Here is a 19,716-nt window from a genome sequence, read left to right as displayed (position 1 = left end):
TATTTAGTGCCTCTAGTAATGTATCCTCGATTAGCACATGCATAATAGCATCACCTCAAAGCCCCAATAGATCTTCTAATCCCTATGTAAAACATTTTATAATGTCAAACACCTTATTCGATAAAAGGTTTTTGCTCTCATAATTTTTTGTGCTATACATAATATGTTCAAAGCATGTGTAAGCAATTTGTTACGGGACTTATTCTTGACTTCTGTGATATGCTTATATACTCTTTGTATGGCTACCATGTGTATGGCCCAATTTGTTAGGATGTTGCGCATTTAAACGCCAATCCATGTAAGCACAAAATTTCAATTATCCTATATTTCACTTTATACATTGAGTTCGATAGTGGTACCCCACACTTCACTCCATAACACAATACTTGAACCAAAATAACATTGAATATCATCAACCTCACTTCCCATCTTCCAATATCATTTTGGTTGCATTGATTCTTGAATGTATAATAACTATTCCAACTTGCTTGAAGTCTAGGATTGTAACATACATTCCACCTATTTATTGATGGAATGTTAATACCAATATTTTTGAAGCTTTGTATAAGTTGTATTGGTTCTCCCTAGTATGTAAAAGTAGGATGGTGTCTCACTTGTATTGCTATCATTTTTGTTTTGTCCACGTTAATAGTTAGCCCAATGATTGTCAGAATGTTTCCAATACATTAAGTGTTGCATATCATTTAAAGTATATGAGAATAACACAACGTCATCAACATATTGTTGCATAAGAATAAACCATTGCTTGATTTTTGGGTCATCTAATCTTTCTCTCTTTTGCAACCTTGTTTCCTATTTCTCCTAGTTTATCAATGCATGGACGAAAGAGTGTGCAAGGGAGTGGACACCTTGGCGTAACACAAATGTTGCTGAAGAACTACTTCAAGAAACCAATATCCATTTTCAATGAGCATCAAACTTGATCATACCATTGTGTTGCGATTGTTGTATACTCCAATGACATTCCGATCTCTACCATTCTTTGCCAAAAGCTCATTCCATGGTACAACGGTCATGAGTTTACTTGAAAGTAGGCTCTCTAAACTTGGAGTCTAGTCTAACGTAGTAAAAGCCTAGCTTACCACGAGGGTATTACCCGAATGTAGCTCACAGATGATGGCTGTGGAGAGTGGCCGATGGTGTTAGAATGAATGTGTCATGAGGGTGTTCAAAAATTAAAATGAGGCCATCCCTGAGGCCATCCCATCCATATTGATACAGTATACATAAACACAGCCGGGCCAACTACATACATACATACATACATACATGACTGTCTTAGCTTTTCTCCCGCCATTTTTATCAGCCTCGAGTTTTGGTCAAACAAACCTCTCTGTTTCTTCTTCTTCTTCTTCTTCTTCTGCTCCTTCCATCGCCAAGAGCCTTCTCAGGTTTTCTTTTACATCCTTCTTACTCATGCCCTTGCCCCCCCCCCCCAAAACCAAATGCTCTGTTTGCCCCTCAAGCCCTTCGTTTGTGGTTTATTTCATGACATTTCTCTCTAAATTCGTCTAATTGTTTTTAGGAAGAAAATAAGTCTTGTGTTATATCTCCTGTTTTCAGTTCAGGAACTTGTATTTTACTGCACTCTGTTTTTGTAATAAATTATTTGCCAGTCTTTGAACTCAGTTTCTTCTTCTTTTTCTTCAGGTTTTTGTGAATGGGAAGGAGGCCGCTGTATAACTAGCTTCTCCTTGAAGTTGTTTTGTGGAAATTATAGTACACCGTCTTTACAGCAGAAGAGCAAAAGAAGCACGTATTTTTCTATGGGTGGTCGCAAAGTATCAACAATACTGTCCGGAGACTTGAAGCTCGTCTCTAGCCTCAAAGAGGTTGTTCCACACACCGAAGAGGAAATATATGCAATGCTCAAAGAATGCAATAAAGATCCTGATGAAACAGTACAACGGCTTCTCAAAGAAGGTATGTAGGAGTAAATTGTATTTCGTGTACGTGCCGGAGGAAAACATACGCACATGTATGAAACATACACATGCAATGTATGTCTGTAGGAAGAATACATGTGAGAGGTATGTATGTAGGCAAAACACATGTAGGATGTAAGTATGTTGGTAGAACACATGCACGAAGCATGTATGTAGTTGAACACCCATGAAAGTATATTGGCAAAACACATTTGGATGGTACGTATGTAATCATACAACAAATGAAGCTATGTATGTATGAAAAACACTATGAAAGTATATTATCAAGACACAGATGGAATAATTCTACAATCAAACAGGGTTTCTTTTTTGGGATATCAAACATTAGGAATACATTTTGTATTGATGTGACTCTTTAATGTTTCTCATTGTGATTGAGAGTATGCATTAAAAGAGTTTATGTACATATGATAGTATGCCAAAATTTCTCGTTCATATGTGGGATAGTAAAGATATGTATGCGATGGAAGATTGCATGTATAGACAATGGTACTGCACCAGATCTTCTTATTCAATAGAATTATGTATTATGAAAACATGTGCAATGATGGAACTTTATGAATGTTTTCCATAGAACGGTTTCATGCAATCTTTGCTACTTAAAGTGGTGTTAGTGCCATCAGAAATATAACTGGGTACCTTGGGCTAAAACCTTTTGAAGTAGAGATGCAATTGTGGATTCGTTGCTTAACCCTTGGGTGTCAAATTTTGTTCCACATTTGAATGCCTAAAAGTATTTTTGAGAGACCTTTTTGGGACCTGAATTGTGAGGGAACATCATCAAATTTAGCATAATAATGCAAGCTGATACGTTTCTGTCGCTCTATGGCATTATATACCATAAATGCTTACATAAAGTACTCGTTTTTTTCCATATAATTTAATTGTAATGCTTAATTGTATGCATGAATTGCCCAGATAAATTTCATATTGTAAAGCGGAGGCGAGAGAAAAAGAAGGAGGTATATCCTATTTCTGTAATTGAAAATCATAAAATATGCCAAGAGTTAATGAGAAACTCTATTTGATCTCAATTAAAGAGCTTTTGCAGAACTCTGGAAATGTTAAGAATGCTTCAGAATGTCAGTTATCTGGTGGTGCTGGAAATTTTGGCAGAAGTAAAAGAAGTTCTGGAGCCCCTGACAACCAAGGGACTGGGAAAGGGAATTCATCATTGAGAAGAAATACAAGTGGTGCACGTTTTATTTTTGTATTTTGTTTCTTCATCATTTCTGTCCTTTTAGCTTACCTCATTGTATCTAATTGTAGTATGTGCTTTTAAACATGTCTATAATTCTAGAACAATTTGGTGTTCGAAACAAGATGGAAAATGGAGCAGTTTTCAGTACCAAGGCTTCAATCCCAGTATTGGGGGGGAATTTGTCTTATTCTCAACTGGGTCAAGATTCAGCTTTGTAAGTGTGTTTTTCTAGTTTACCACCTAATTTTATTTATTTTACCTGCAAATATCCCGTATCAATATTGTCAACCATACTTACTATCTGAATGCTCCATTTCAGCAGCAAAAGTTTATTACCTATCCAAGATACAAATAGACGATCAGAAGCCTCAGTTAATATTGAGGAAATATGTGCAGTGGGACCAGTATCTGGGCATTCATCTGTGCTTCAGGGTGCATGGCGTGTGGGATCGGATCGTGGTACTCTAGCTGAAATGTTGAAAATGAGTATTATACCAGATAGACAAAAGCCCATGTTGACCCCCCAAGAAACCATTAGTGCCATGATAGATCCTACGAGCTTAGAGCAGCATTCAGGACAAAATGTGAGTCCATCTCTGATGAATCCTGCCTTTAACTCATCTATGGGTAGTTTTCCACAAAGTTATTCAAGTGTGGTCAAAGAAGAAAGTAATACTACAGATAGATCATCGATGGGATATCATGAGAGTAATTTAGTGGAGCACACTCATGAAAATATAAGAATTTCACCCTTTTCCTTGGAAAGAGATGCAGTTGTATTACCACTGCCACCCACCAATACGACACATTCAGAGTCCAGAGAACAAATTCCAGACTTGAGTAATAATGAAAGGTATTTGACAGGGATTGCTGAGGTGCAGAGATTGCCAGTCATTGTTACTGAGCATACCACAGCTTCCCTTTATCAAATAAATCGCTCAATGGAAACAAAAAAAGGTTACTACCCTCTTCTCTTCTTTTCAAGGACATGGATGACCTTGAGATGACCATCAATATATGTATTAAACAGTCTCAATTCTTCTTTGTTGAATTTTTATGTCTTTTTCTGGACAGATTCAAAGAGTGATTGTGCCCATTCACAAGAGGATCTTTCCTTGGCCAACCATTCTCCACATTCTAGGGATATTGGAATTCTTTCTGTTGCTACTTCAAAACTGAACCAACTTAATCTACATGATAAACATTCAGTAATAATTCCTGAACATATCAGGATTCAGGAGGCTGACTGCCCCATGTTGAGTTTTGGGAGCTTTGATGCGGGTTTTGAAAACAGTGCTGCAGGATTCAGCACTGAAGAGGCCATTCATTTCCCAGTTAGTGAAGGTGTCACCAAAGATGGCTTATTGTTTACCACCAAGTGTGAAGCTGTAAGGTTGGTAATTGTCTTGATAAGTTTTAGTATTTGATTGAATTAAAAATATTTTTCTTCTAGTGAGAAGATGAAACATCTTTCTTTTTCTTATAGATGTTCTAGACTTTGAGTAATTATACGACTCCATAGAACGCATTTCCTATAGTGCTTACCTTTCTATTAATGTAAGGAACAATATTTTCCATGGGTTTCAGCGTTTAATTTCACTACTAATGTATTATCCATTCATTCTCTACTCGTTTTACATTAGATAAGAGTTCCTTTTCTTCCTTGGTATCATACATCATATTGGACTGCACCTGGATGTAGGTCCATTGACCTTGTAGGTCAGTTTGTCCGTTCAAAGAGATTGATAGATTAATTTCACTTACTCAGAACGTCCACAGGAAGCTCTCCAACTATGACTCTGTGAAAAGGATTTGGACCTAGGGAAGCATCCCCTCACAAGAACTTCTTTGCATCATTTCTCAGGAGTCCAAAGTCTTCTGGAATACCCATTCTTTGTAAACCTTCTCATATAACTATACATTACATTGCTTTCACGTTGTCATGTAGTTGTGGATATATATATATATATATATATTATTGTACAGTACTTGCCATTGATGTGAATTCATAAACCGTTGGTTTATACGCATATGTCACAATATATGATAATGATTTTAATAAGATAATTCATTTTAGTTAGCACGGAATGTTTCCATAGGCCAACTATGCTAAAATTAATTTGGCTTTTATAGTTTTGCATGGGAGTAAATATATAGACATTATAAATGCACTACATAATTTTCCATGCTTTGCTGCATATATTACTGAGTAAAAATGTGTTGCAATAATTTGATAGGTAGAACTTTTGCTTTGCAGTTGGACAAGCACAAGTACAACTGACAACTTGGATCAAGAGCACCAAATTGGATCGGGAACTCTTCTACAGAAGAATGAACTGACGACAGATAGTAGTGATACCACAGAAGAAGTATTATCTGAGAAAGCTTCAATCACATCATGTCCAGAGAGTTTTCCTGAGGTTCATATTATCACTTCAAATGATGAAAACAAATATACAGCAAAATCCAGCCCATTAGAAAACAGTACATCAATGGTAGAGTTGGTTGATATTTTTGCTATTGTACGTCATACATTATAGGGCCTGGGATTTGGCTGTTGCCCTGTTAGCCTTAGGTTAGGGTTCAACACCTGACCCTATCCTTGGCTGAAATGGCATTCCACCCCAGTTAGAGAAGAAAAAATCTCTAAATTGCTCTTTATTTTATTCTGATGCAGCAACTTGTGGATGGTTCTACTTATTATAGTGGTGTCTTTCCACAAGACTCTGATATGGATGCTAGGTACTCTTCCTTCTTGCAAGGGGGTGCCTTTCATAAGGTGGATTCAATCAATGGGCATGCTGAAGCTAGCGGGTTAAATACTATTTCTCGAGAAGTAAATCCTTCATGCTGTAACTGATTTCAGTCTTAGATTCTTGTTATTTTTGTTTATTTCATGTAACTGATTTCAGCCCTGTGATTTTTTTGTTTATCTTTTGAATCTGTATTCACGAATTTCAGGTCAACAATGATGTTACAGTTCCAATCTCAAACATAATGGGTGGGGGTAATACTGCATCTACTGTAGATTTTATTCCTTCAGCAGCAGAAGCAGCACTTGAACATTCCCCTTCAATTCTGGCACATGCAACAACGCAGCCATTGGGGCCTTATGCAAATGCGTTCGACTACCAATACATGGCATCAGGATTCTCTTATTTACAGAGTCCATATCAACATAACTGTATGGGTGTGGGAAACTATCAGGTTCCCACTCCAACTATCAGTGATGCAGGAATGAAGTATTCTCTTACGCAGTACAGCAGCAAGATGAATAATAAGGCCACTGGAGTTAACAACATGATTGTACCAGGAGGTTTTGGATATGGAGTAGGGTATTCAAATCCTCAAGCAGAATCTTTTCCTGGTAATCCATCTGTTACAACAGGAAATGCCACGAGTTTTGAAGACACCGTACCTCAGCAGTTCAAGGATATCTGCAATGTACAGAATCCCAGCCAACGGGTATATGCTGTTATAATTAATGCCCCCTTAACAATAAAATTGGTTGTTTAAATTACAATTTTTATTTATTTTTTCAGATGGAAGGATCATCCGTTTGGCTTCAGAACCAATTGACTCGAGAGGGGCAAGGCAATAATAACTTGTATTATAATTTGGCAGCTAGTCAAAACCAGCAGCTAAGGTATGTGCAAGCACAATCATCAATGCTTGCAAATAATGGTCATCATCAGCCTGCTCTGTATAATTATCCATATCATTCTCAACATGAACAATCTGAATCTAGCTCAACTGTCCAGCAATTGCTTCAACAACACGTATTGGCTCCTTTAGGCCAATCACTTCTGAGTAATGCTTATCCAGCGGCCCCATATTGTAATTTATACCAAACCCAACAATCTAGTTCTAACTCAACATTACAGCAACAACTGCTTCTTCAACAACATCAACAATTAGGTACTTTGCGCACTCAAAGCGGACAAGCCCAACAAAGGGCACACACAACGTGGCCGAATCTGAATGGCTACTGAGTTTTAGGAGCCTTTTTCCTGGTATGGAGATTTTGCTAGCCCTTCTATTAAATATAGTTATTGCTGATTTAAATTTTCAGTTTCTTGTGTGTGGCACACGTGCGCATGCTCTTTCTTGAAGATGATTCGTGTTAGTTGATTAACATGAAGTATTATTGTATTCGGCCAACTGTTCGAACTTTGAACTTTGAACTTTTTTGAGCCTTTGTATTATACTTGCTATTGCGGCTTAATTATTACAGGGTTTTCCAGATATATAGCTATATTTCATTAAGTAAAAAGAAAGAAGAAAGTGCATTTGTGTTATGTGGTATTGTTTTTATGAACACGATGTCCCAATTTGGAACTAATGTAATTAGTTTGAATTTTTCATTTGCTGTTCGCATTGATTGCTCATAGTGAAATGCTTTATATGCTCATAGTGAAATGCTTTATATGCTCATAATGAAGTGCTTTATATGCTCATAGTGAAGTTCTAGATGTGTTTTCTCTTTATCATGATTTGGTGAGCGAATAAGCATAGTGATATAATCAAGCATTTCCTTTGTGTCTCTTCATGTTGAATATTGCCTTTACAGTGGATTCAATGTGGTGATAACGTGACCTACTGGATTATTGTGAAGGTGGTCTAATATATATAAAACCCTTTATTTCTTTCATGATTAGAGTTTTGACGTTTTTACTCATTCTTGTATTGTTTGTAGTTTCTCTGTATGGTGTTCCTTGATGATTTTGTAAATGAAAAAGGTCGGTAGCATTTTTCTGAGACTATGTTCAACGAGTTTCATAAAATGCTCATTGTCTGTACAATTTGTCACATCAGGTAGCTAAACTGAGGTGAATCCATTACAAGAAGATAATGTGCTAATGGGGTGAGGTTTATTTACAGCACTGCGAATCATGCATAAACCTGATTTAGCCAATATCTTATAATTTCTTATAATATGTAACTTTCAGTTTGGCTCCATCCTAATCAAATTGGATATTGAGAAGAGATATAAAGTTATATTTTTGGAGAAGATTATTTTGTGTATCGATTTGTTCTAAGAAGCATGGGGATGAAAAGAAGGTATAATTTAAATTAGGAACTTTACACGTGGGATTGCTTTCAATTAGTCCTTTGTATAGTTGTCAAAATTCATCCATAACTTGTAGGCTTGTGGCTAGCATCTGTATGTGCATTACATGTTTGCATGGTGATCTAGAGTCAACTATGATTGTGTGCTTGTCTCTCTGGTTGAAGGTACCACCCAAGTGGGGACATCGGAAATGTTGTTGGTTGGATTAGTATGGCATGCTTTATTATAATCATCAAACGTGGCTTTGGGTGGGAGGGTAAGAATAATGGTTGAGGATGAGTTGGATTAATTTTCATATAATGAACATTTTCTATATAATTATATGATTTCTAAGTAATAAATATTCCAAGGTAAAAGAAAATACCTTGAGTCAATTGGAGAGATTTATTTGGATGCATTAGTTATAGTAGTTGTCCTTTTGCAATATAATTGCCATGTTTATCGAGATAATGTAATTAACATGGTTGAGAATGCAAGTTAGCTCTCGAACATTGGGTTCTTAAGCTAAGATAACGAATACTAATGCTAATATCTATGACAAACAATAATTATATATGTTGATAACAATGCGAACCACAACATAAAAATGCTAATAAGCATTCTTATTAGTGCATCCCTCTTAATGAATGATGTAATCTTGGGGGAATGATTTTGCAATGCATTCAAATATAAATTTGACGATGTGATAAATTTATGACTTTGCAAAGGGCACAAAGTGAGACTTCTGCAAATATTAAGGGTAGGATCATTATTATAATTTATCCCTAATAGTATGTTTCGTTTTCTAAAAGAAAATGCTCGCTTTGCTTGTTATAGATAAAAGATAAGAAACGAACATTGCATTCATATAAGTATTCAATATCTAAATATCAGTAACCATGGAGTGTTTTGCCAAATTCTAGTGCGTAGCACTATTATTATACAAAAACGATTGGTCTATGATCCTTATTAAAGTTTCGTTGACACAACCATTGTTGTCAACAACATATCAGTTGTAGTTTCTTGTAAGTTTTTTGTTTGATTATGATCTAAATTTAAATTTAAGAAATTAAAATATTTTGCAAATTTGCTATATTTTTACATGTTAGTTTTGTTGTTATTCTATTCAAATTCATTTTACATGAACCTAGGGTATTCAAAATATGGCAAATCATGCAATATCAAATGGCACAGTTTCATCTAACCCAAACTTCTTGGCAAATAGAACATTTACTTTTCTTGAGATTTTTGAGAATGGTAAGCCAAGGAATGAGATTGTTCACGACTTGATGATGATAGTGGGCATCCTTCGAGGAGAGCATGAAATCCCTTCGCTTTACATGATAAATGGCATCCAGGATACATAATAATGCATGAACGCCAATCTAGGTGGCAACAAAGGAGGATTGAAACCTCACGTTTTTCATTCTCATGCATAACGCCTTTAACACGAATATAATCTTGAAAGGTTATAAATGTAAACGTTGAGAGAGAGAGAGTGTGTGTGTGTGTGTGTGGAAAGGTAGGGCATGGTAGCCAATGGGGGAGGCGGATTTCATTGTCAAGTGAATGGGGGCGGTTCATGAAAATGTTACGTGTGGGCGAGTCGATTCATTGGTTTAGAGCTACAACATGTGCCATATTATATCGTAATGCATTATCATATACATACATACATATTGACATGGGGAGAGTGTTCAAAATGAACTGGGACCCAACCCCAAGAGATAACAGGAAGGAAGCCATGTTGATGGTAGTGCAAAGCAAACTGCAAAGGCTTCCATTTACATATACATATATGAATCATGATATATCAATATGTATGTATGTACTTTTAACTTCTTCACCTGCTTTGAGCCAATGAAAATGGAGGAGGATTCCTTGTGTACCCCTCACACCTCAAGAGAAACCCCACCCCACAAAAACAAAAAAAAAGCCAAAAAAACAAAGAGAAAAACTTGTGAATGTGAGGCTGCCACGTGGCATCCACAACGGTGCATGCCATTCAGACACGTCAGCAGCCCCCAATCCTCCCAACCTGATCTTCGCCACGTGGGCGGCATCCCCCAGCCACGCGGGCGAGTGCAGCGACACGTCATCTCCACGTGGGTCGTCGTGTGTATGTGAAGAAGAAGCAGCCTGCCTCAGCCTTCTGCTGCTGCTGCGCACATCACAGTTACGGCTTTAAGGCTAGAGTTTTGCTGAACCCCGCCCCCTTCCTTCTGAGCTTCGATCAACATTCTGCGTAAGGTTAGGGTTAGGGTTTGCGGAGCTCTTCCTCTCAGCTTCGATCCAGATTCTGCGCACGTCCTAGAGACGCTTACTGTAGTTTTAGGGTTAGGGTTTGCGGGTATCATTTTCTTTCCGGCTCTTTCAGATATTATTCTACTTCTCCTTTTTCGATATCTTTTTAATCTTCCATTCCATAGAGATTCGCCATTGCATGACTCATCCTCTTCCACTTCCGTAATTTTCGTAGCAACCTTGCAGCTATGGCTTCTTCTACCATCTCTGCGTGTCTGTGTTCGGATTCTTCTCCTTCTTCTTCAATGGCCTTTCTGCCAAGCTCACATGGTGTCAATTCTCTGCTTCTCCACCGCCTCTCTATAGTTCCAGCTCCAGTCATGGCGTCGTTCGGATTGACATCACCACGTTCTTTGAAAAGCTCAAGAATTTCTTGTTCAAAGGTTGGGGGATGGAGGCTGAGAAAGAATAGGAAGTTTACCATAGCTAGGATCTCTGCAGAAAACACAGAGAACGGCGCCATTGCAACTGTGTATGTTTCTGACAATAGAAGGGATGGAGACTCTAATGGAGCGTACGAAACTAAAGAGGAACCTTTTAATCAACGTTCCACAGCTAATGGAACTTCTTCCATAGGGGTTTTCACTAAAAATAGTGCAGAATCTGTTGCTTCTTCTTCTCCTTCTATATCTGTGGATATGGATCAGACATTCCGGTCAAATAAAGAAGAAAAGGCTAATACAGCTCTTCAACTTTATTCTTCTGTGGAGAAGGAGAAGAAAGAGAAAGCGACACAGAAGGAGAGGAATGGAAAGCAGAAAGTAGAGTCCATTGGACAAGAGGAGCCATGGTTCAAACGAGCAGAGAAGGACAAAGTTCAGGTATATTCATTCAGTTAATTTCACAAAACCATCCTTTTTATCAGAAAAGATGAGCCATGTTCTTCAAAATAGATGTGCTTTCCAAATATAATTAACCATTTTAGTTGATTATCTTTCATGGTCCAGGTTTCTGTTGCTCCTGGTGGTCGGTGGAATCAGTTTAAGACATACTCAACAATCCAAAGATCATGTGAAATATGGTTCTTTGTAGCTACTTTCCTTCTGAAGGCATGGATCATAAATCAGAAGTTTGCATATAAAGGTCTGCTATCTATAATCTGACGAGAATTTATGCTTTAGGTCATATATTGCAATGTTTATTTTCCTGTTCATTTACATTCTTGTCAATAGGAGGAATAACTGAAGAGAAAAAGAAAGAGAAGAGAAAGAAGCTGGCTAAATGGTTGAAGGAAGGTCTGTTGAGGCTGGGGCCAACTTTTATAAAGATTGGCCAGCAATTTTCCACCCGAGTAGATATTCTTGCTCAAGAATATGTTGATCAACTTGCAGAACTTCAGGTTTGCTCATTCCTAGATATGTCTCCCATTTGCTCTTCAACATTCTCTTGTGACATAGATCCCTCCTTTTTAATCTAAGATCATGCATATCTGTGGAGCTCAATTTAGTTGACGTTTTGAATGTTGAATGGAACTTTCGAAGGACATGGTCTTTGGGTTTGATTGATGTGAAAAAATTAATATAGTCATTGTATGTGAATGCTGAACATTGAATGAGCCTTTCAAGGACATGATTGATACGAAAAATTATTATAGTCGATGTTTGAGAATGCTGATATACTTTTGAAATGAATATCTAGTATCAAATGCCTCCCATGTTCTTTGGAATTCATCATTGCTAATATCGACTTAAATGATTTTCTAGGACCATTTGCAGCCCTTGTCCTTTGAAGTTTGATTGATGCTAGAAAATTAAGTATAGTTGATATTCTCTAATGTTCACAGACTTTTCAAATGAGTTTCTAGTGTCAACTGGCACCCTCGTTCTTTGAAGTCAAAAAGCAACTAGTAAAATTGATGCTCTTTGTATTGTTAATAGACATTTCAAATGAATTTCTAGGATGAAGTGCCTATTGAGTTACGTTGATTTTTAGAATTTCCAAGTGAACTTCTAGAATCAATTGCCTCTCATGGGGCTTGATTGATATGAGATAATTTCATTTAGCATAAAAGTTGGCACATTTTGAATGGCTAACTCAACTTTCCAAATGGATTTCTAGGATCAAGTTCCTCCATTTGAGTCCGAAATTGCGTTAAAAATTGTGGAAGAGGAGTTAGGTGCTCCTATTGGAGAAATTTTTGAGCAGTTTGACCCAGATCCAATCGCTGCAGCTAGTCTTGGTATCACATGTCTTCAGTTCAAGATGTTCATAGGTATTGCTATTCATGGATATGTCCTAATATAATACTCATTGTCAGGTCAAGTCCATCGAGCTACACTTAGAGGTGAGGAAGTTGTAATCAAAGTTCAACGTCCAGGACTCAAAGATCTTTTTGACATCGACCTCAAAAATTTGAGGGTAAATACACATAAACCATGCATTTAGAAAGTAATCTTTATTTACACTTAACCTATAGAATTATTGCTGGGTTTGTCTCAGGTCATTGCCGAAAACTTGCAAAAGCTAGATCCAAAATCTGATGGTGCAAAGCGAGATTGGGTGGCGATTTATGATGAATGTGCCTCTGTTTTATACCAGGTTTGATTTGACACCAATAAGTTTCCTTTGCGATTGGGTAAAGGTAACATTTTAAGAAAATATTATGTGAAAGATGTGTCCTCCTACATATTGTAGTTAGTTTTTAAAGCTTCCTCTTACTTATGGACCTTGAGGCTTCACCTACTCCCAGGCACTGATGATATAAGTAGGATGCTGTAAAATATCGTTGTTCCAAATCTACACTGTGCGTGAGGGCCATAAATATTGTTGTTAAAAATATTTTGACATAAAAGACACAAACAAAGTGTCTGATCTCAACTGTATACACACAACGGCATTAGTTTCTTGTGAAGAATATACCTAGCAACAACAAGTGTTTGTTACAAATCAGGAATCATGTCCACAGTAAATAGTATGCAGAAATGTATGTCTAAAGAGAGCAGGTGAAGTGTCCAAAACTCAATAGCATAGAGTTTTAAGTCAGTTCATAGTGCATGGAAAGAAGGAAGATTTGTAGGGAAATTCCTGAGGATAAAAATACCAAAGCATAAGTTTGACCATATTTTCCTGGAACTAGCATGTGGCTTTGATCTTGTAACCTATCAACGCCATTTATTACATCTTTACGTTATATGGCCTTGATCTTATAACCTATAATTGCATTACATTTATAACATTTTTCCTTTTACTTGCTCCTTTTCTAGCATATGATTGCAATTTGCCTTTTTTTGTGTCGTTGATTGCACACTGTTTTCTAATCCGCGATTAAACTATTTATAAAACATTAAACATATTTACATTTTTCATGAAAATGAAAAATAATTAATCTACATTAAACTACGTGGTCTAATGCACATAGTGATTTGGAGCATATGTTTGGGATGCTGAAATTGTCTATGAATGTCTTATATCTCAGAGTGCTTTCTGGACAATTGATGCTTTAAGTAATCTGGTGGTAAAACTGTTTGGCTTTCAGGAAATTGATTATAGTAAGGAGGCTGTCAATGCTGAACGTTTTGCAAACAATTTTAAGGACTTAGATTATGTAAAGGTTCCCAAAATATATTGGGAATTTACAACACCACAGGTAATTCAATACACAAACTATTGTTTACTTAGAATTGTCTGTTATTGTTTGAGATTATAAATGGGATTGGCATTCTTTTTTAGGTGCTTACAATGGAGTATGTTCCAGGCATTAAGATCAATCGCATTTCAGCTTTGGACCAACTTGGTGTAGATAGACAAATGTGGGTATGAGAGTGAAAATTCAAATGGCTACTGAACCATTGAACTGTTTTAGGAGAAACCTCTTCAAATTTACTGAGATATGTATTGATTGCAGGCTAGCTAGATATGCTGTAGAATCATATTTGGAGCAAATTTTGAGGCATGGTTTTTTTCATGCAGATCCAGTAAGCTTATTTTGTGTTGTATGAAATGCATAAAATTCTTACGTTTGTTATTCATATCTTACGGTCTGTGGCGGTTATCAGCATCCAGGAAACATCGCTGTAGATGATACAAATGGAGGACGCCTCATCTTTTATGATTTTGGCATGATGGGAAGGTTGATTATGATATTGGGTTAGTGCCTATGGTTCATCCATTGATATTCCAGACACTTAGATTTTTTTTCTGAAGTGCAGCATCAGCCCAAACATAAGAGAAGGCTTGCTTGAAACATTCTATGGAGTGTATGAGAAAGATCCAGACAAAGTGAGTAAGCTTGACCCAGATTTTTCCGAGTGAAGAGGCAAAACCTGTTACATAAACTTATTTAACTAACATCACCTCTTGTTTATTTAACTGTAAAAGGTTCTCCAATCAATGGTTCAAATGGGGGTTCTTGTCCCAACTGGAGATATGACTGCTGTTAGACGAACAGCACAGTTCTTTTTGAACAGGTCTTTACATATGATTGATAGCTATTTTTTTATTTTCTTTTGGCATATAGAGCCAAATTGCAAGATCTTTTAAATTTGATAATTGTTAAGGAGGGTTCTTTTTTGAATGTGTTTTCTCATACTTTTGATATGTATCTTGGATATTCTTGTGCCATTAGGTTGAATTGCAAGATGTTTTAAAGTTGGTAATTGTTAAGCATATATGTTGTTTCTTGCAGTTTTGAGGAACGATTAAGTGCACAAAAAGCAGAGAAAGAAGCAGCCACGAGTCCCTTGGGTTTCAAGAAACCATTATCAAAGGAAGAGAAATTAGAAAAGAAGAAGATGCGCCTTGCCGCAATTGGTAAGGCTGTCTCTGGTCTGGAACTATGCTGGTGGTTCTGCTCTATGTTTTCATTGACCTTATCATAAAGGATAGGATTGCATATGCTTTGTATTCACATATAGTGGTTTTTGCACATATACATGTGTGTGTGTATGTATGTATGTATGTATGTATAATATTATATTATATAGTTTTCTTTGTATTTATAAAACCTTGCTATTGTATTTCTTTATTAAATGTATTAACTTCTCTTTTCTTGGTGCCGTACTTGATTTTACATTATAGTCATAGTGTATTGTGCCAAATAATTAAGTTTGGCACCTCAATTTCCTTTCAAATATTGGCATTTACTTGTATATGTTGCTCATAGGCGACTTCAAAAACCTGATTCCCAATTAATTCTTTGACTGTCTGCTGGGTTTCGATACATAAAAAACGCCTTTATTAAGATGTCTTTTACTTTTGATGGCATAAAATTAATGATTCATTAGATGCCAACGTCATGGAGTTTTGACCATTATCTGACATGTAATACATCAAGATTAAGCACTTATTAAGATGTTGAAATACAGTTGTCGCATGCAACGGAAAATTTCAATAGATGACAATGATGTTGGATTTTCCTTGTTATCTGCTCTTGTATAGGTGAGGACCTTCTGTCAATCTCTGTGGACCAACCTTTTCGATTTCCAGCAACATTCACATTTGTTGTACGAGCTTTTTCAGGTATATGAACTTGCATCTGCAGGACCTGTTTATCAGTTTAGAATCCAACATGCTTACTCTTCTGCTGTTTGATTGTTAGTGTTGGACGGCATTGGCAAAGGTCTAGATCCAAGATTCGATATATCAGAAATTGCAAGACCGTAAGGAAATTAATCCTGCAATGTCGATTGGTATTAGTGCCATGGGTAGTCCCCTTAACTGCTCTATATCATAATTTTTTCAGGTATGCTCTGGAGATACTGAAATTCCGGGAAGTTGGTGCTGATGTTTTCATTAGGGTAGGGTTTGTTTGGAGAATATTTATAGGAACCAAGTTTTCTGCTATGGCTGATTAGTGAATTGGCAACATATAGGATTTCACTAAACGATGGAATAGACAATCTCAAGCATTTGCTAATCTATTTCGCCAAGCCGATCGAGTAGAAAAACTGGCAGAAGTTATTCAGCGGATTGTAAGCTTTTGTTTGGTTATTCGAGAAAAGTAACATTTATTCAAGATTTGCTCACATGATGACACGCAAAAATGCAAAATCTTTCCTCAGGAGCAAGGAGATTTGAAGCTTCGGGTTCGTACACTGGAATCAGAACGAGCATTTAAGCGAGTTGCAACCGTGCAAAAGACTATAGGACAGGTACTAACTTAGAGTTGAATTGATTTTACTAGTTTACATCACTGACAGAGGGTATTTTGTCTTTCCCACCTAAGCCAATGTAAAGATTGGGATTACCATATTCTGGTAAAAATAAACTTTTATTATCTTTTGTTTCATGAAGAATTTTGAATTTTTACATGCTGATGAAATTCAGGGTATTTTAGCTGGAACTTTGCTGAACCTTGCTGCATTGCTGCACTTCAATGCACTCAAAGTAAGTATATACTAACCCTAAATCTAAAACCTCAGAGTTAAGTATATTCTGATGACATAAAAACCTACCGTTACATGATTCTCTAGAATACCTCCAGAACACTCGGAAGTTTTCAAAAATTACCAAGAATACTGTGTCCACTTCAAAAGTTTCCTACACAGGTGTATATTCTAGTAAAATTTGAAAACTTGGGGGTATTCTGGAGAAAACATGGACAGCTAGTTCAGAGGTATTTTGGTGGTTTTTGCTAGTCTGAATCATATATTATATTTTTTTAGAATTTTATAAGTGATGTCATCTAAAGTCCTTTGAAACGTGTATTTCATTAAAAGGTACACGCAGTGGCTGCATTTTCAGTTAGTGCATTACTTGGATTGCAAATCTTGATCGGGCTCTTGAAAGTTAGGAAGCTAGACAAACAGGAGCTACTCATCACAGGATCAGCCTAGCTCATGCTTGTATTGAGTTTTGTTTATATGGAACGCATAGAGGTTGAATGTATTCCTTCCTCGCTCTTTACTCCATATGTAGCCAATTGTAATATATTCAATTGAGTTCAGTAATTTTAAAGTATAAAAACTTCTATTGTGTACCTAGATATTTGCCTTGTCAAAAACAAATTGATTATTGGAGGATAATACTATATATGTCAACAGCAAGAAGATCTTCATGGTTTCTATAGTAATGTAAAAAGCTATACAAACTATCCTCTCTATGAAGATGAAAGCTTTTGAGCCAATTCCGTGAATGCTTACAACTTCGTTGAGGAATCCTTTGGTTAATGGATATACAATTTACATTACTACAATCTCTACAGGACCCCATCATGAATAAATATAAGCAAATCCTGGTTGATAGAAATGAAATAAGAAATAGGAGAACATTCATTGTTAGTCCTATTTATACATCCATGGGCTGCATCCACCACAAGCGCTACAAGACCTCATTATGCATGAATATCAGCAATCCTAGTTTATGTCCATGGGTTGCATGCACCACGAACTCTACAGGACCCCATCATGAATAAATATAAGCAAATCCTGGTTGATAGAAATGAAATAAGAAATAGGAGAACATTTGTTGTTAGTCCTATTTATACGTCCATGGTTTGCATGCACCACAAGCTCTACAAGACCTCGTTATGCATAAATATCAGCAATCCTAGTTTATGGAAACGAAGCAGGAACTAGATCATTAATGATTAGTCCTATAAATTCTTTCATGCTAGGTCGAATGAGGTCCTCCTAGGGGTTGACCTTAATTATTATCTTATCTACACTTGTTCTCAATTATTGAGATGGAGCAAATGTACAATCAATTATATCATGTCAATTGATAGACGGTAGGGCATAAGTTTGTCCATAGAACTAGATATAGATGAGACAAGGCATGGGCATGTTCACGTTCCCAATGTAAGAGTTGTGTCTTGTGGCTGGCTACCTTGTCCTCATAGGGGTTATCTTTATGTTCAACCACTATTGTGAGGTCAACATAGGTTAACCACCTTGCCATTAAGAGGATCAATATTATCAAAACAACGTGTTTGATGTAGAACATCATTTAATGGGTTATTGTATGAAGATACTATTACTAAACTTTGAAGAACGAAAAATTGGTCAAATCGAAGAGAATTAACACATAATGACAACCCATTGACAAGTCTTCATCTTCATCAGAGCAAATGAGACACATGAACCGTTATTCCAATTGAGCCTCATGGAATGAATTGAATGTTTATGTATGAGTGTGTCCCATAGTGGTGTACAACTCTCGTGACTACCTTGTCTTATATATGCATAGTTGTGGTTTTTCAATTGGCGAATGATTGGCGTCCATTAGTTCATGGAATTTTCGGCCCTATGAACTGATGTGCGAATGCGGAAACTATTATGACCTTGGAGTTAATGGGGGTAAAGTAAAAAATTAATGCAAACTCTAACCTTGGATTTGCTAATGGAATTCTTTCGATTCATGGCAAGGAAGACCAATATTCTCCTCAATGTTTAGGTGATATCATGTCATTATTTAATTTGCGCGGTGGTCCAATATTGAAAGCTTATGTACTATGTATGTATTCCAATGCTCAAGAATCAAAAGTGATCAATTGTAATCGCCCCTCTGGCACTCCGCTACAATGTTTCTGTATCATTCTGTCTACCTAACAAGGCAGATAATTTTATTAGTATTAGGTAATCTTCTCATGAATGATTATCTTGTCCATCGTTTGAAGCAGTATAAAAAACTACCTAGTTGCCTCATCATGACATTGCCGTTTAACTTTTAATCAAAGCAAATACTTTCTCATTGCGATTTTTTCCCTTTTTATTGTTGAGTTCGCATTTCTTGATTCGTAATACATTTTAAGTATTTCTACTTCTCTTGCCTGTTTAATTGATTGGACCATTCCTGGACCATTCCTGTCTGTGCAGCACATTCCGGCATTCTTGTGTATTGAATTGTTCATTAGTTTTTTTGGCTGAATGATTTTGTTTTCATACGTGTATGTGTATGTGTATGTGTAACTATTATTCACATGCATTAATTCCTCAGGGAAAGATAGAATCAGAACGTTCAATCAAGAGATGGAGGGTATCATAAAGGTTAAGGTGACACTAAGATTAAGAAGTTTGCCTAGTCAGAGGAAGACTCCTCTATGGAGTGAATTTATGGCATAGTATCTCCTTAATTGAAGTGATTTTTTGGTGCTCGACTCTCAGTACTGACATAGTCTGTGTTTATCTTTTTCATCTGTATTTGCTAATGTCTGGTTTTATTTTGTGTCTGCATTATTAGAAAGACTACTTTTGTAATAAGTCTTGCCACAATAAAAAATTCTGTATTTAATGTAGCTGTGGTAGAATTATAATGTT

The 19,716-nt window shown here is 36.5% G+C and overlaps 2 protein-coding genes across 6 annotated transcripts; both read left to right on the top strand.

Annotated features, from left to right (window-relative positions):
- The first annotated feature begins 1,294 nt into the window (after positions 1 to 1,294).
- Positions 1,295 to 7,415, top strand: LOC147858396 (uncharacterized). 4 transcript variants are annotated; one of them, XM_087327401.1, is made up of 11 exons: positions 1,295 to 1,412; positions 1,672 to 1,944; positions 2,886 to 2,929; positions 3,019 to 3,157; positions 3,268 to 3,382; positions 3,491 to 4,125; positions 4,243 to 4,561; positions 5,426 to 5,663; positions 5,846 to 6,004; positions 6,130 to 6,633; positions 6,711 to 7,415. In XM_087327401.1, the coding sequence occupies exons 2-11, from the start codon at positions 1,788 to 1,790 to the stop codon at positions 7,158 to 7,160; spliced, it is 2,760 nt and encodes a 919-aa protein (XP_087183527.1). In that variant the 5' UTR covers positions 1,295 to 1,412; positions 1,672 to 1,787; the 3' UTR covers positions 7,161 to 7,415. The 4 variants fall into 4 exon arrangements, with proteins under 4 accessions (XP_087183527.1, XP_087183525.1, XP_087183524.1 ...); XM_087327399.1 differs by having other exon boundaries at positions 3,488 to 4,125; XM_087327398.1 differs by having other exon boundaries at positions 3,019 to 3,160.
- Positions 7,416 to 10,373: 2,958 nt separating this feature from the next.
- Positions 10,374 to 17,438, top strand: ATH13 (ABC2 homolog 13). Of its 2 annotated transcripts, XM_087326783.1 has the most exons (21): positions 10,374 to 10,568; positions 10,709 to 11,343; positions 11,470 to 11,605; positions 11,695 to 11,861; positions 12,581 to 12,701; positions 12,780 to 12,880; positions 12,962 to 13,060; positions 13,998 to 14,108; positions 14,192 to 14,271; positions 14,367 to 14,436; positions 14,518 to 14,591; positions 14,671 to 14,740; positions 14,840 to 14,928; positions 15,147 to 15,271; positions 15,899 to 15,979; positions 16,059 to 16,119; positions 16,203 to 16,257; positions 16,333 to 16,431; positions 16,522 to 16,611; positions 16,787 to 16,846; positions 17,179 to 17,438. In XM_087326783.1, the coding sequence occupies exons 2-21, from the start codon at positions 10,711 to 10,713 to the stop codon at positions 17,293 to 17,295; spliced, it is 2,439 nt and encodes an 812-aa protein (XP_087182909.1). In that variant the 5' UTR covers positions 10,374 to 10,568; positions 10,709 to 10,710; the 3' UTR covers positions 17,296 to 17,438. The 2 variants fall into 2 exon arrangements, with proteins under 2 accessions (XP_087182909.1, XP_087182908.1); XM_087326782.1 differs by having other exon boundaries at positions 10,374 to 11,343.
- The last annotated feature ends 2,278 nt before the right edge of the window (positions 17,439 to 19,716 follow it).

The sequence above is a fragment of the Azolla caroliniana genome, unplaced genomic scaffold (assembly GCF_043228905.1).
Source record: "Azolla caroliniana isolate FFs.n. ecotype wild unplaced genomic scaffold, voAzoCaro1.0.p SCAF_11, whole genome shotgun sequence".
Classification (NCBI taxonomy): domain Eukaryota; kingdom Viridiplantae; phylum Streptophyta; class Polypodiopsida; order Salviniales; family Salviniaceae; genus Azolla; species Azolla caroliniana.
Note: the sequence above shows the minus strand (reverse complement) of the source record. Positions and strands in the feature narration are given on the sequence as shown.